This window comes from Botrytis byssoidea (genome assembly GCF_014898295.1).
Source record: "Botrytis byssoidea strain MUCL 94 chromosome Unknown BBYS_006, whole genome shotgun sequence".
NCBI lineage: Eukaryota > Fungi > Ascomycota > Leotiomycetes > Helotiales > Sclerotiniaceae > Botrytis > Botrytis byssoidea.
Window position 1 is genome coordinate 2,126,254 of NW_024065847.1, and position 15,717 is coordinate 2,141,970.

Below are 15,717 nucleotides of genomic sequence, written 5' to 3' on the forward strand. Positions count from 1 at the left end.
TTCAAATATCTACCTCTCATCCCTTGATACTCATTCAACTTTACCTCTTACTTTCAGAAGCACATTCCACTTCAACATCATGACCACGATCATAAGCACAGGACCTGATCCACCGGGGGTAAACTATCCCGTCTCCGCCAATGCCATTACACTACCAATATTCTCGATAATATTCGTATTACTTCTCATCGTTCCATTCCGCCTTCTCTACCGTGTCAGAAACATAGCCGCCTGTTCTCTTGTCATAATAAATGTAATTTCTCTCATATTCGTCGCCATGAATGCTCTCCTTTGGCCTACCGACTCCCTCACCTCTCGATTCTCTGGTCATATAGTCTGCGATATCCAAGTACTGATCCGTCAAGCCCTCTACACAGCTATGACCTCAACAACATGTTGCATATCTTTATTTCTGGCAAGAGCGGTCAATACGGATAATGCATGTATGCATGAAACTCGAGCAATGAAAAGAAGAAGAGTGGCAAAAGATTGTGCTTTTTGTTTTACGATTCCGATTTTACAGGTAGCGCTACATTATACAATACAGTCTAATAGGTTCACCGTCATGACAATTTACGGATGTGTTGATGCGACAGATTTGAGTTGGCCAAGTATCGTTATTTTACATATTTGGCCACTCATTTTTTCATGTTTGAATTGTTATTTTGCTTGTATGTATTGTGATATTTCATCATTTTCATCATTTTGAGAAGCAAATCTCGGGAAATAAACTAACGAAATCTTAGTTCTAGTGATTTATCGTCTCCGCCGGCATCGCACAAATTTCACCAGTACCCTTTCCTCTTCCTCTTCGGGACTTAGTCCTCGTCGCTTCTTTAAGCTTTTTTCAATGTCTCTCATGCTTCTCCTGATTTATTTTCCAGTCGTCATATATTATTTTTATCTTAATGTTAGTTGGCCCTTACATGCATATTCTTGGTCATATATCCATGATCCTTTATACTGGCCTTCGATCGTCTTCTGGAGGATTGAAGATGCACCAAAGGGTATGCAGTATGATGCATGGAATTGGGCTGCTTTGGCTTTTTTAATTGTGGTATTTTGGGGTTGTAATAGTGAGGGGGTTGAGATTTATAGAAGGGGATTGTGTAAATTGGGATTGGCGAGGTGTTGGCCGAGATTGGGAATGAGTATGCGAGAAAGAAAGGTGGAGAAGATGGAGAGGGATAGTAGGATGGGAATGAGTAATGGGAGTGTGAATGGGAGTTGGGCAGGTAAATTTGATTTGATCACCAGAACAATTCATTATTTTGAGGATCAAGAGGCGAAGAGTAGAAAGCAGAGCGTGGCTACGACGACTACCTTGGGCACTGAGGTGTAAGTTTTCGATGCGTCCTAAAGTATCCATGACCTACGAGTATTAAATCTAACAGAGCCACAGAATGAATACCACCAGTCGAAAGCCTTCTCATACTCAAACATATGACTCTATCAACTCCAGCAAATCAGTTTATAGCTCCCACCATACGACCGCTTACAATCCCTCGACTCATAAACCTTCAACTGCGACAACTTACGAAAGTATAAATGAGAAAGAGGCTTCCCTCTCATCTAAATCTAATTGCGAGAATTCAGATTTCATCTCCCCGGTTTCGATGACGCCGGGTCAAAATGATGCTTATTCACATTTTCCGGACCATGAGGTAGGGAAGAGGGAGGATAAAATCCCGTCACAAACTTCAGGGGGAATTTGGGGAACTTTCAGAACACATCTCAATCCTATTTCTCTGGCTTTTTCACTTGTTCATGACAAGAAAGAAAATAATCAGGATTCGAAAGCTCGTTATCATTCGCACTCCAAGTCAAACTCAGCAATATATCAAAGCACAAATCTAGACCCAACCATCGCAAACCAGAATTCAACACATACAACGCAGATATGGGCTGCTGGTGCTCTACAAGATACGGAGAATGTACATAAAGGAGCAAATGCAGGGCCATCGGTTAGTGGGAACTCGACTAAATCTATGTGTGATTATGCGGAGGAGAAGTATGATCAAGATGACCTTCTTGTGAATCCGAAACCGGGAACTAGAGCTTATAGAGAGAGAGAAAGACGAGAAATGGTCTCCGAGAGGCAAGAGAGAAAGAAATTAACGGAGAAGAAGAGAAATGAAATAGATGAGCAGGGAAATAAGAACAGAGGCAGAGTAGGCGAGGGATTGAATGTTGAACGGACTTTTGATATTGTGGAAGAACGAAATATCGAAAGGGCGAGTAGTTTTTGAAAATTGGTGGAGGAATATTGGTCTTGGGGATTTGAATGATGGTATTTGGAACGTACTTATCTTCTTTTTTGTAGAGACATTTTAGTATCTTAAGAACAAATTTTATATCTAAAGAAAATTTTATTTATAAAGTAAGTTTTACAATATTATTAATAATTTAGTTTCAAATATTATTTAGAATTATTATTTTAGAAGAGAAATCTCATTATTAGATTATCTTTATAATCTATTAAAAATAGTTTACTTATAAACATCTTACTGATAATTGATTTTTATTGTTATTTTGATATAATCTATTTGTATAATCTATTTAAAATCATTTATTTGTAAGGGGAATCTATAAAGAATTGAATTTAAAAAAAGAAATACTTACTTGACTTTTGAAAATATTAATACATAGAAATAATTTACATAGAAATAAATTATTAGAAATAAATCATTAGAAATAAATTATTAGAAATAAATCATTAGAAATGTATTATTAGAAATAAATTATTAGAAATAAATCATTAGAAATAAATTATTATCAAATAGTAATTAAAAAAAATATATTGATAAGAACAATCTTATAAATAATCTAATCTCATAATTGTATTGAAATAATTTATTTATTAAAAGAATGCTATTAATGATTTATTTCTTTTATTATCTTAGAATAATTTATTTATAAAAAGAATCTTATAAATAATTTATTTTTAAAAAAAGAATTTTTTTATAAGTTTTCTAATATATTGATATATAGAAATAGTTTATTTATAAAAAAAGTATGATAAAAAAATTATATTTAAAGTTATTTAAAATTATTTATTTATTATAAGGATTTTAATAATAATTTATTTTGAGTATTTCTATGTAATTTATTTATATAGGAAATATTTATAATAATTTATTTTTATAGTTTTTTGAAAAAAAATTTATATATTAAAAAAACTTATAAATTAAAAAATTTATATATTAAAAAAATTTATATATTAAAAAATTTATATATTAAACAAATTTATATATTAAAAAAATTTATATATTAAAAAAATTTATATATTAAAAAGGTTTTATGAATATTTATTTTAATAATCTTTTTAGTAAAATTTATTTATAAAAAAGGTATTATAAATAGTTTTATTTTATTAATTAAATATTATAAGTAATTTATTTTTATTATTAATTAATAATAAGTTATATTTTTTTTTTTGAAATAATTTATATATAAACGATATTATAAATAATTTATTTTTTAATATTCTCAATTATTTATTTATAAGAGAAATATTAAAAATAATTTATTTTTAATTTTTTGAGAATAATTTTTTATTATAAAAAATTTATTAATAATTTAATTTAAAGGTTTGAAAATGATTTATTTATAAAGTGAATTTTATAAAAAATTATTTTATAATTTTTAAAATAATTTACTTATAAATAAATTAATTAATAATTTAATTTTCAAAATTTAAATTTTTTATTAAATCAAATCTGATCAATATAGTTTCATTCTTTAAAAATTGATTAAAAACCATATTAACAGAAAAGTTTAAATTGAAATTTTTAAAAAAAAATTAATAAATAATTATATTATATTTATTATTAGATAAATCACAATTCTTAATAAGTTTGTATAATCTTTATTTAAATATAATATTACTAAGTTATAGATCTTAACATTTATATTTATATTTTTTTAACAGATTATTGTTATTATATACTTAAAAATAGAATAAAATTATTATAAATTCATTATTCTATTAATAATTAATTATTAAAATATTTTTTATAAAACATATTAGGAATTTAATATAATATTAATTTCAATTTTCGATAAAAACTTTAGTTTTTTTTTTTTCAAATATCTTATATTATAATATATGGAATTCATAATTTTCATTAAAAATACTTATAATTTTTAATTATATTTATAAAATATATTAATAAATAAATAATTTTTTTTATAAAAGTTGATATCTTATTTATCATTTATTATGATTATTAATTTTTGAGATTTTTAATTTTTTTATTTCAAAATATTATATAAGTTTATTTCAATTATCTCAATTTTGAATTTCAAATTATAATATCGCTTTTTCAACTTTTAATTCAATTTTCTATATAAATAATAAAAGCGTACACATAGTAGGGTCGTGCACGTAGCAGGGATATCGGTTAAGCGAGGAATAAATTCTTATTGATTCTTTGATACCTATGACCCAGGCTGATGTAAAGGATCGAAAGACACTGAAGAACATTATCAAAACGAACACCGAGTTCTATAGCGTACAGTTTTATTATACTTCTATCATTGGACTATCCTAACTTCCGAAAATAAGGGAACGTATACTCGACGACATCGGTTGCTCCCAGACGGGCATTTGAATAATCCGATCTTAGTTTTGTAACTATATTGCCCACCATTCGTTCCAAAAAGATCGATCCATCTGACAGTACTGGAGAATCCTTGAAGAATCGAATGCTTAGAAACGTTAAGTTAGCCATTGAGAAGTGCAAAACTTCGTCAAAAATAGCTTGCAAACCAAATTCTGGACGCTGCGTAATCAAATTTGGCAAAATATCTGTTACACACAAATAGATGACATGCTCCTAAGTATTTGACCTACGCAGGGATCGAACCTGCAATCTCTTGATATCAACTGTATAGAAGTTTTTCAGCCCCTACATGTATCGTAGTCAAGCGCCTTGCCATTGGGCCAGCAGGCCAGTACCTTTAGATAAATATACATCTGATGGAATCTATGACTGTTTGTAACAATTGATGACTTAAATATATATATTAAGCAATATATTAGCCATCCCGTAGCTCGAACTAAAGGTGGGTTGGAAGGAAAATTTTCCTTTCTTTTGTGGGCTGTTTGGCGGAGGGGCTCGAGAGGGGCAGAGAGGGGCAATTGATTAGGCAAATGCTTCGCTTTACGACATTGGATGAATTGAAGATTAAATCGAAGAATGTCAATGCAAAAAACACTATTTCCCCGAAGAACATCTGCTAATAATTTTATTTGTTGAATATTATTCTATATATTGAAAAGTTCAGAAGTTGACGAGGGTATCGTTGTTAGATATAAAATAGTACTCAGCACACACCCCATTAAAACCATTATTTGACCACCGAATGCATCCAAAAATTACTACCATTTATTATTCATACCTCCACCATGCAAAAAGCCACTGTTTTAGATGATTGATAAATCGAATGTTGGCGAATCAGGTGTAACCTCAATAATAGCTGGACCAGCAATGATGTTGGAATCAGTTAAGGTGCCAGAATTGTCATTGGTCAAGAAGGCATAACTCTGTCCCGAGATGTTCATTGGAACTGCAGTCATGATTAAACCGTCACTGCCGACTTGGCTCTCAACAGCGATAGTGTCGAGTCCGCTCGCAAAGGTAGTAAAGAACGTCCCGGAAGGAGCCGTCTCTGGTACAAGGGCAACATTGGCGCCTGGTGCAGTAGGCAAGCCGGACTTGAGGGCGAGGGATGGGTAGGCCATTACGGGCAAGGCAGCATTGGTAGATGGGCAAGAGACGATAAAGGATGACGCGATGGAGTAGACGGCGTTCAATCCAAGGGGTGTGGCGAAAGGATTGGCCATTGGAATTTCACCATTCGCGTTGCGTTCAGCAGATTGATGTAAAGCTTCAGTGGCAAGTATAGACGCAGCTGCGGTAAGGTAGGCCTTTGATGTGATGTCGGCTGCTGCTCCGAGGTAAGCGGAAACACCGACACCCTCAATGACGGAAGCGAGAGCAACGAATGATTTTGGATCCGTAAATGGAAATTTGTATTCACAAGCTTGAACAGGGGCAGCACCTGCAGCGGTGAGGCCACTTTGAAGATAGACAACATGTGCCTCTTCATCATGCGCAATGTACTTCAATTGATTGTAGAAGGAAGAGGTGAAATTTGCATCGAGCCACATTTGTTCTGGCATTTCACTGAGAGCCTTCTTGTAAAATGCGTTCTCTAGGTGTTCGAGCGTCAAGGCATATTGGAGAATGTCCGCATCGGTTGGCGCTGCTTGTCTTTTTGTTGGAAGAGCTGATGCAACACTTAAGATGCTAGCAATAGCGACGATGGTGGTGCTAGAGAATAGCATGGTGGTTGTGATTGATTGGGAGAGAGATTTGACTTAGGCAATTGTTGAAAGTAAGTAGTTTAATTGGAAAACGAAGAGGAAGGCAGAATTGTGTGTTGGTTAAGGACTGATAAAAGCAGGATAAACAAGCAATTATATAGTTAGCAATTGCCATGACGATTATAGACTTCTGTCCGGTCATTGCTCTTTCCGAATTATCCTTTGACTTTCTACTGCAATCCTCAATATCGACCTTGAAAATGACTCTATCAGGTAATAGATTCGACCGGCAATACGCCAGGCCGTGACACTGATCACTAGTTCCCGAACTCCAAAGGAACCAACATATGGGATGATGGCAAGGAGACATGGGGAATTGCAAGATGTCGATAGTGGGATTAGTCTCAAATAGCCAAGGGATCATCTGTCTTTGTTGAATGTTAGCTTGATGTAATTCCAGTCCAGCTAGCCTCGGGAAGAGTGTTAACCGGATGTTGAAAATTCCGGAATGATTCGAACCATACTGTATTCGTACTCAGTCACCAATATCAAAGTCACCAATATCAAAGTCACCAATATCAAAGTCACCTTGGAAAAATAATATTGATGACATTGCTGAAAATGGTGATATTGGTAGAAATGGTGATTTTGATGATGTTGGTGACATTGGTCATGGTATTGGTGATTTTTACGATATATTTGAGATTTGACAGAGGTATCTCGAATAACTTGCTACTTCATTGAATGATCAAAAACCGATTAGCAAAGTGACAACTGCAAGAGGTTGAATACGGATAAGCGTAAAAGGAGGTAAGGGTTCTGACACTACATCCATACCCAGCTCGCCTAGGTTGTTTACTATACTCGAGTATTGATCAGATGGTTAGCACAACAAATAGGGAGAGCTTGGCTTGCACCTTGCATCACTCCCCAAATTTTAAGCTCTAAGGTAGGCAAGCTGGAGGAGAGCCCCTTCCCGTTTGGGACTTGGTGTTATAAAGCAAGTGGCTTTAGATCACATTGTCTCTGTGGTACATATGTCGATCTTCAATGGTTCTTCGTTGGCAACGGCTGAATGAGTATGTTGGAGCGGCTTCAGTAGTTCCCGAAGTATTAGTGCATGGTATTTTACGTGTTCCTGTTCCTGTTCCTGTTCCTGTTGCTGTTGCTGTTGCTGTTCCTGGTCCTAATCCTAATCTTAATCATAGGAGGTGATTGAACTAGGTAGTGGCGATACCCTAAGTAGTTGAAATAACGAATGAGAACTCTCCAGTAATTAAGCTCAAGTGACGATCATTCCAAATGTTGGCATGTTGGCACCTGCAAGTTCAATGGGTGCTGCCGGCATATACCCATATACCGACCGGTACACGATAGATGATGCTATCATCGAAATTAACTTGCGCCTTCTTTCACAACAATAGTTAATCAGTAATTAGTAATCATCAACCATTACTCTCGTATCTTCTCCCACATACCAGAAAGCAGATACAATGAATCAATTTGAAGGTACCGACCTATTGATTGTTCGATGTTGATTTAGATATAGATGGAGTATAGATAGAACATTGCAAAGTATATGTCAAGACTCAAAGCGATTTCCTTTGATTGTCATTTGTAACCTTCCACCTTCCTATCTTGGTCATACTAGTTTCCGCCGGAAAGAACTCTATCCGATCTCTGGGGCAAAACTAACTAACTAGTCACGTGATATAAACCCACATCTGTACCTCTTCCTGCCCCTTTCACAAGAAATGTCATCACTTGCCGACAATTTACACGCTTACACGCTTACTAGGAAGGTTAATTATACTAACGTGACTAGGTAGGTATTAGTTTAGCTAATCAATATCATCTAGGTTCTCTATCCTCGCATGTTACTAGACACTTATGTACTTTCTTTTAACTTATTTATTAGTGACCGCTTGCGATCGGCTCTCAACGTTGTTTTCACGCCTGTTAGACTTTCTGTGAGCGTAGATGTGACATCTACCCTCTGATATCGCCTACATATAGATAGACCCAAGTTGATTAGGTCCTTATTTGAAAATCCTTTCTTCTCCAATGTTAGTATCATAATTATTTGTTGCATGTCTACAGCATATGCAGCTAATTCCTTCGTGGCTGTGGCACATAAGATATGGAGATTGTGCCAACTTGAGGGCGGCAATCAACAATGGAATCCAGAGAAATTAGACCTCTCTCTTTTTCGCGATTTGGCCCTCCAACCTTGGCAACTTTAAAAATGTGGTGATGGGGATATGACGATGGTGCCTGTTTACTTGATCTTGTTTCGTTGTTATCTTTTGTATAATGACGATTTATCACCCAAAGTTCTCATGTACAACCAATAATCATAAATGAATTTTCCATTAGATACTGCTCAAATCATATACCGCACCTTCCTTTGCCTGATAGTTAACCTTATTCAACAGTCCTAATCTAAAGATTGGCATGAGAGGAGAATGTGCTACGACGAAAGACCCCATATAGTGTCAGAACCTTGTTGTTGCTCTCGGATAGAGGATATAGTTATGTGGAGTTCTTTGCACTACCTCTCAGCTGCGAAATCTATTGATGAAGGACTGTACTTGGAATAAATTTTGCCCAATTTTCACCCTTTTGTACCGCTCAGGCCTTTCAGTACTTTCACTAGGATGAAATAGGCCCCTTTACTCTTAACTCATTTCATTTTCTCTGGGTTCTAAAATGGAACCACTGGCTTCGAGCCATTCAATTGTGAGATATTGCTCACAAGTTCCTTTTCCTACTTTCTCGATTCATCTTGAAGTGCGTCACTCACGATACTTACGGACTTCTTGAGATCCTTGCTCTCTTCCATACTCAACAGTTTATCCACGCTCAAGATTTTCTCCTTTTGACTCGAAACTCGTCTACTGGCTTCCTTGCAAATGAATCCGCCCCCATGCCGTCTCGACCACCATCCATTCCTCTCAGAGTGATTACCTGCCTTGACCTTTGACTTTTCACTATGCCGGGTGTGATTTGGTTCCAGCTATCAACATTGCTTCTCTATCTAACTCTTATCCTTGGGCTTTTAGATTCAATCGATCTTCGGAATTTGACAAGCAGCAATTTGACTACAAGACAGGGTGGTACTGAGAGGTACCGAAGAGTACCTGTGCGTTCATATGCATTTTTGGCGCGATGCTCAAAGTCGTTGTTTTGGGGCTTCACGCTTCCGAAACATGCTTTTCTTCTCTTCGGTGTATGGAACATGTGTAACTCGTTTTATTTAGCCGTACTTGATGTCCTCGGTGGAGAAGTTGGAGTGGCTTCGGGGTTGTCTTTTTCAGACAACCTCGACGATTTGCCTATGGTAGTGGCAAAAACTGGTGTCTGATGTTCCGATACATGTGCTTTTTGATGTGGATTTATAAGTTAAAGTTTCAGTTTAATTCTGGCTGGTCTTTTGAAAACCGCTTTATCAATCTCAGGATCAAAGCTAGGAGGATTGCTTAAATCGCGTCCCCCAGATATGATCCCATGCAACTACATGAAAGGGTCTACCGATTCTCCATCTCTTACCCTACTGTCACTCCCCCCCCCCGGCCTCGTGAGCGATTTTGTGAGGTTCCCTACCAGTCGAACGAAATGGATGTTCTCCGAGGCTAACTTCAGGAATATTACTCGAGACTTCCGCAGTGTATCTTGCAGTCTATTCCTGCAATCTCGAACCTTCCCTTCTCATCAATTCACAAATCACCTCTTTTGTCGGTTTCCGATTCACCGGTTGTCAAACTAATGATATTATTTCTCACAGCATGTTCACCTGCCAGAGTTCCTTCACTTGAACATTGCGAGGTGAAAATGGACCTTTTTCGTTATCACTGACTCTTGATTTGCAGTGATTCATAGGGCGACGCAGGCATTCACTTGTCAAGAGAGTACTGAAACTCGGGAAGAATTTCGAACACTGATTAAATCTAATGAAATGTCAGAATGGTGAATGAGAAGCGAAGCAATCCCCAGAGTTACTTTGATGAACAATTCAAGATAGAAGGTGATTCAAAAGTTAGTAACGAGCATGTCTCGTCAGTAGCGAATATCGAAGTGATTTGAAATGAACCACAATGAATAGCGGGGCGTAGAGAAAGCGTCGGGTGCCTCAAATATGCTCTTGCAATATTTGAAATCAACATGTACGCTCGCCAAAGACTAACATTTTGATGTTATGGCTGGTTGCGGAGAAATAAGTTACAGTTACAAGCATTGTAGACCCCACTGTTGCAAAGTACGATATCGAAGTGTTACCGCAGAAACCATCCCAGAATAAATATCCAATTTTTTGTGTAGCCTCACAGAGAATTTACTTGCCTCCTTGTAAGCTCACTTGAGCTTCGCAACTCATACATGGATGGATGCTATATTCACCATATATTCAATTCGAAAATGACAAAGCAATTTCAAAATTAGAGAAGTTCTCACTACCAACCAGGGCCGATCTGCTTTAATAGAATCTTTTGCACGTTGCTTGTGGAAGTCATTTCACCCGAGGCCTTTTAGTACAGAACCAAACAGATACGTTAGGAAAAAGAAAGTGCGATACACTAAATACTTGAACATACTCTAGGCATTGAACCACTGTTGTCTACTCCACATCTCGCTACTTATATGCAGTGTTCAAATAGCATATCAACAAGGAACGTTTTTAAGAACGGGGATTTGCCCATATTCTATGTCAACCAGTCGAATCGCAGTCTTCACACCTCAACGGAAATCCGAGGAGAATACTGCTAAACATACCCTGAAGCTAATGTGCGTGATACTTATAAGATCCACAGTAATATCTACCTACCTGTGTTGATCGAGAACCTTCATCCACTGAGTCTTCTCTAGGTAAACGCAGTAGAAGTAAACGCCTTTAATTTTGGTTTCGGTATAATGGCAACAGATAGATAAAGTGCCGTGCTACATGTCTTCCTTAAATATTTTAACTCCGTTGACCTGCTACACCATTTGCTGCGCCTAGTTTCCTCACCCGGCAGTAGTATTCCCTAGATAGTAGCATTAAGAAAAATATCACACCCACGCCATGCTACTAAGTCTGCAACGTGCCCATCACTTTCTCCCTTTCTCGCTCGAGGCAGGCGCAGGAGGTATCAGGGTTGGCATTTTCAAAACTTTGTAGGTTGTCGAAGATGCATACCATCCGCGAGAGCCCTGAAATCTCGCCACTATTGCGACATATACCTCTGACTTTTACCTCTAGGCTGTTATGTACGAAGCCTGGCAAATGGAAAAGTTATTGTCCGTTCGTCGATGCATATATCAATATTAATACCCTGTACAGTTGAGTCTCACGACAAATATGTGGTGGTGACTGATAATCGGTGGTTTGTAAATTGAATTTCATGCTTCCCGGTCACAGCAATGTAATTGTCGGGAATCCTTTCTAACATGCGTAATGCAGGGCGATTATAGGAAGCCTGATTCAGCCAACACCCTGTCATTCGTGTAAGTATAGGCCTCACATCGGTTTCATGCTCTGATAAATGATTGCTATCGAGAGTGTACAACGTACCTGACTATCTTTTCGTCCTCACGCTCTCTTGGTTCGACTGCTAAGCTCTTTTCATACATTTCGTGTACATCTCCCGCCGCTTGCATATTGGTTAATATATATTCCTGAAGTTCCGGGACTGGCTGCAAGCCGTACGGGACATTCTGATATTGCTGAATGTCGCGAATGACTTCAGCGGTCTTTGCTCGTTTGGCAAAGTTGATCAATGTAGTTTTCTTGATGATCGAAGGTATCCCATCCTCGATAAATGTAAGATCGGTAAGGTACACACCTAGATATGTTAGCTCGCCATAGTACATCAGATGAGCAATTAGAACCTACCGAAAAAGGGTATACATGGGGGATTGGCAAGATGCAAACTTTCTCTGTATTCTCCGAAATTCTTTGTGCTGCCCATCAGGCGACGCATGGATTCCAGTACTGCCAAAGTTTTGGCTGGCACTTGATCCCAGGTTCTTTTTAGGCGATGGATGGGTGCCGTGCCGAGCGCAGAGATGATAGAGGTGAGAGTTGAGTAATTGTTTAAAGCACGGCATTTCTAGAGTAAGTTAGGAAAAGTGAAGGTAGTCAGAAGAAAAATTACTTACATCGGCAACAAGAACGAAATGTTTGATGACGACAACGCGCTTTTTGACATCGAGTTGCGTGAGAATCATTTCAGCGACCCAATTCGTCAATTGATTAGAATGAAGGATCAGCGCCTTAACATTTGGTGCAGGCTCAGGGTCGTTTTCGCCAACTTTCTTCTGCCAAGTTTTGTTTAAGCATTCTGTGGGTTTGATCTTCCCATAAAGCTTTGACTCGACAATAGTCAGTTGACGTGCAAATTCTGTCACATCAATATCCAAGAATTTAAGCTTCTTCATGTTTTTGGGCATGATCGGTTGGGGCGTGGAGTGGTTTAAGGTCAAGACTAAACGTTTAGCTGTAGCTTCCTGTCCCCGTAACCGTTGTTCTAAGAGAGTCATCAATGAACCGGAACCTGGCGTCTCAGTAGCTTTTACAGTGTCTCGAGCAAAAGTGTAGACGTTGGCTATGAGAGCTTTGGTATCGTCACTTTGATCCTCCATCCAAAAGAGTTCAAACCATGATTTCAGAATGTTGACAACCCGAAATCTGATTGGCTTTTGTTTTCGGGATACCCATGTTTCATAGTCTCCTGGGAGCATACCTTCAGGGGGCTGCACCTGAAAGCGCTTCACCAAATGCTCGAATAATTCTCTCGCATTCGTAAAAGACCGATACGTGAGTAAAAAGGTGTTGTTGAAATCCGAGCTCAATTTGTCGTGGCGTGTAAGCTGCTCAACCAATGCTACAAGTGTACCGCCCTTCAAGATAGGAGGCTGTACTTTTGTATCGTAGGAAATATCATCTTCGTGGTCAAGCTTCAAGCAGTCTGGTGTCTCGTCTGGGGCATCTCTTCGAGTTGGCTCTTCGCCAAAGAACTTCCTGACTTTAGAGTTCTCCTTTCGGAATGGTGGAAGAACTGTATCACCTTCAGAGTAAGTTTGTGACTTACCAATATCTGCAAGGTTAGGACGGAGTGATGGGTTCCGGGAGTCCGATCGTTGATGGGGTCGCTCGTAGGGCGCGCTATCACCTCTCCTGAGACTTTTCGTCCTTTCTTCGAGAGGCAAAGCCTGCTGCATAGCTGTTTGAACAAGCTCACCAAGAAGCTGCAGTGAGAAGCCAATATGAGATGAGTTTGTTTCCAAAGATCTTGAACACGTGCGGACATAAATTAGTCGCCCTTCCAATGACTCCCCACGGACTTCCGCCCACTCATCACCTAAAGGCCCGGCTACAGCCTGACATCCTAGCAATAAATCTGATATGTTATCATATAAACTTTGCTTCTGTTTGGCGAAGTCAATAAGTTGAGGATTTTGGAATGCATCGCCAAGAGAAGACAAGTTGATAGATTCAACCGTAGACACCCAAGGCTTGAACATCTCGAGAACTTTTTGCGCGGCTGCACAGACATTATTACCAATCAGTTCGTGTCTGTAAGGGGTGATAATTTTGTCGGTGAGTACGAGATGCTCCTCCAATTTTCGAATGCTAGATGTTAGCATTCTCTTCAGATCATCGAGTCTCTCCATCAACTTTGCATCCAAAATCGCAGAAGGTTCAACGACATTCTCATCTTCGTCGAGAAAGTTGGGTGTGAGAGGGTCTCTAGATCCAAGCCCGTTATTTTGCCAACTACCACCAATAGTGCTACCAACGACAAAACCAGGGAGTAATCGTGGTATATCCTCGCCGCGCTGCTGGCGGGCGACCTCAACGTAGCTGAAAACGCCTAGAAGTACGCCATCCGCCTCCTGCAGACATTTTTGATACGACTCCGAATTGGGCCAGTCAGAAGCAGCAATGTGTGACGAAATAACTAATTTCGAGAATTTGGACATCATGTCCCGAAAGTGGGGATACAGGGCTTTGTTAGTAGAAATGATAGAAGGCTGACCAGAATGATTATCAGTAGTACCAGATCCAGCAGCCAGTAATAGTCGTAGGTGATCGGAAATATCTTCAGCTCGGCGAACGTACTCGGAACGATCATGGTTGTTGATTGCTTCGCGATAGCGATCCACAGCTTTCTTCATATTTGCGACGAGTCTATTCCATGTCAGTGGCGCAGCGGATCCATCATCAAAGAATGATCGAGGCAAAGTAGCAGCGTGTGGTGGGCCAAGAGCAGGAGTCGTGAAAGAAGTTGTAGACGGCCCCATTATCGGCATTGCTGTTAGGGATACATTCGGTGTGTTGAACGTGTCGGCTCGTGAGCGAGTGCCAGGAGATGTGCCGTTGATTGAGTCCATAGAGGTAGCTGGTGACACACCTTCAGACAATTGAGATCTGCGTTTCTTACGTGGCTAAGAGATGTTAGCAGGTACAATATGGCCATACTTAGTAGGCAACATACAAACGAGGATTTAGATGCGAGCATGATAGACTCTCCGTCGAGCTCAGACGCAGAATTTCCTTCCGATTCATCGTCTGTTTCATTTATATATCCTCGCGCCATCATTTCTGGTGGGGGCCTTGTTTTCTCCGGTATATTGACATTCATCCGATCTCTCGGTCCCATTTCCGTTGACGAAGATGGCGATTCCAACGGTAGCTCCATACTACTCTCGCCAGTCTCCGTGTTGAAATAGAACAATCTACCATCAGGAGTCGCTTGAGGTATCCAGAAATCTGCCCCTGATCTCCCATTGCTATTCACACCGGTTGCAGGCAAATGTGAAAAGTCGTCACGTTCTGATTCTTCGCCCTCATCATCGTACTGCTCTTCGTATTGTTCTTCGTCGTCTTCATCGTCGTCGACATCATCATCCATACCCATTCCAGCCCCATTCGGCTTGCCGTCCAGGACATCTTCAGGGCCCGATACAACCTGACAGTAATTACTGGGGAACCATCCCCTCACACCATTTATGACTCCATCCCACCAACCACTTTCTAATTGTGTGATCACTTGTATTATGTCCCCCTCGTGAAAACTAAGACTTGTTCGGTCGTCGGCCTCGTAGTCGTATAGCGCTCGCACATACATATTTGTCTGCGGAGCGTTTCCCAATAATCCATTCATAAGTGGCGATGGTTTGCGCGTTGTAGCGATTTAAGGTTTCTATATTCTCTCCAGGTAATATTGAACGTGGGAGTGGATTCTGCCGTTATAACGAAGTCGATCTCCCTATACAGTAGAATTGGTCGTATTACTCGAGTGGGAAGTTGCGAAGGTATTTCTTTCTGAATATGTTACCGAGACCACGGTCTGTGTCATTCATTAACATTTTCAACTCATGATTAGTCGTTCCAAGTAGGTGTACGCGCT

The 15,717-nt window shown here is 38.9% G+C and overlaps 3 protein-coding genes across 3 annotated transcripts; 1 reads left to right on the top strand and 2 right to left on the bottom strand.

Annotated features, from left to right (window-relative positions):
• Positions 1–79: 79 nt before the first annotated feature.
• Positions 80–2,249, top strand: EAE97_004062 (uncharacterized protein; the record flags this gene model as incomplete). Its single annotated transcript, XM_038874574.1, has 3 exons — positions 80–611; positions 753–1,338; positions 1,403–2,249. The coding sequence occupies 3 exons, from the start codon at positions 80–82 to the stop codon at positions 2,247–2,249; spliced, it is 1,965 nt and encodes a 654-aa protein (XP_038735183.1).
• A 3,179-nt stretch (positions 2,250–5,428) lies between these two features.
• Positions 5,429–6,352, bottom strand: EAE97_004063 (uncharacterized protein; the record flags this gene model as incomplete). Its single annotated transcript, XM_038874575.1, has 1 exon — positions 5,429–6,352. One exon carries the CDS (start codon positions 6,350–6,352, stop codon positions 5,429–5,431), a length of 924 nt encoding a protein of 307 aa, XP_038735184.1.
• A 5,418-nt stretch (positions 6,353–11,770) lies between these two features.
• Positions 11,771–15,435, bottom strand: EAE97_004064 (uncharacterized protein; the record flags this gene model as incomplete). The annotated part of the gene is made up of 5 exons (XM_038874576.1): positions 11,771–11,798; positions 11,877–12,147; positions 12,198–12,414; positions 12,464–14,752; positions 14,803–15,435. 5 exons carry the CDS (start codon positions 15,433–15,435, stop codon positions 11,771–11,773), a joined length of 3,438 nt encoding a protein of 1,145 aa, XP_038735185.1.
• Between the last annotated feature and the right edge of the window lie 282 nt (positions 15,436–15,717).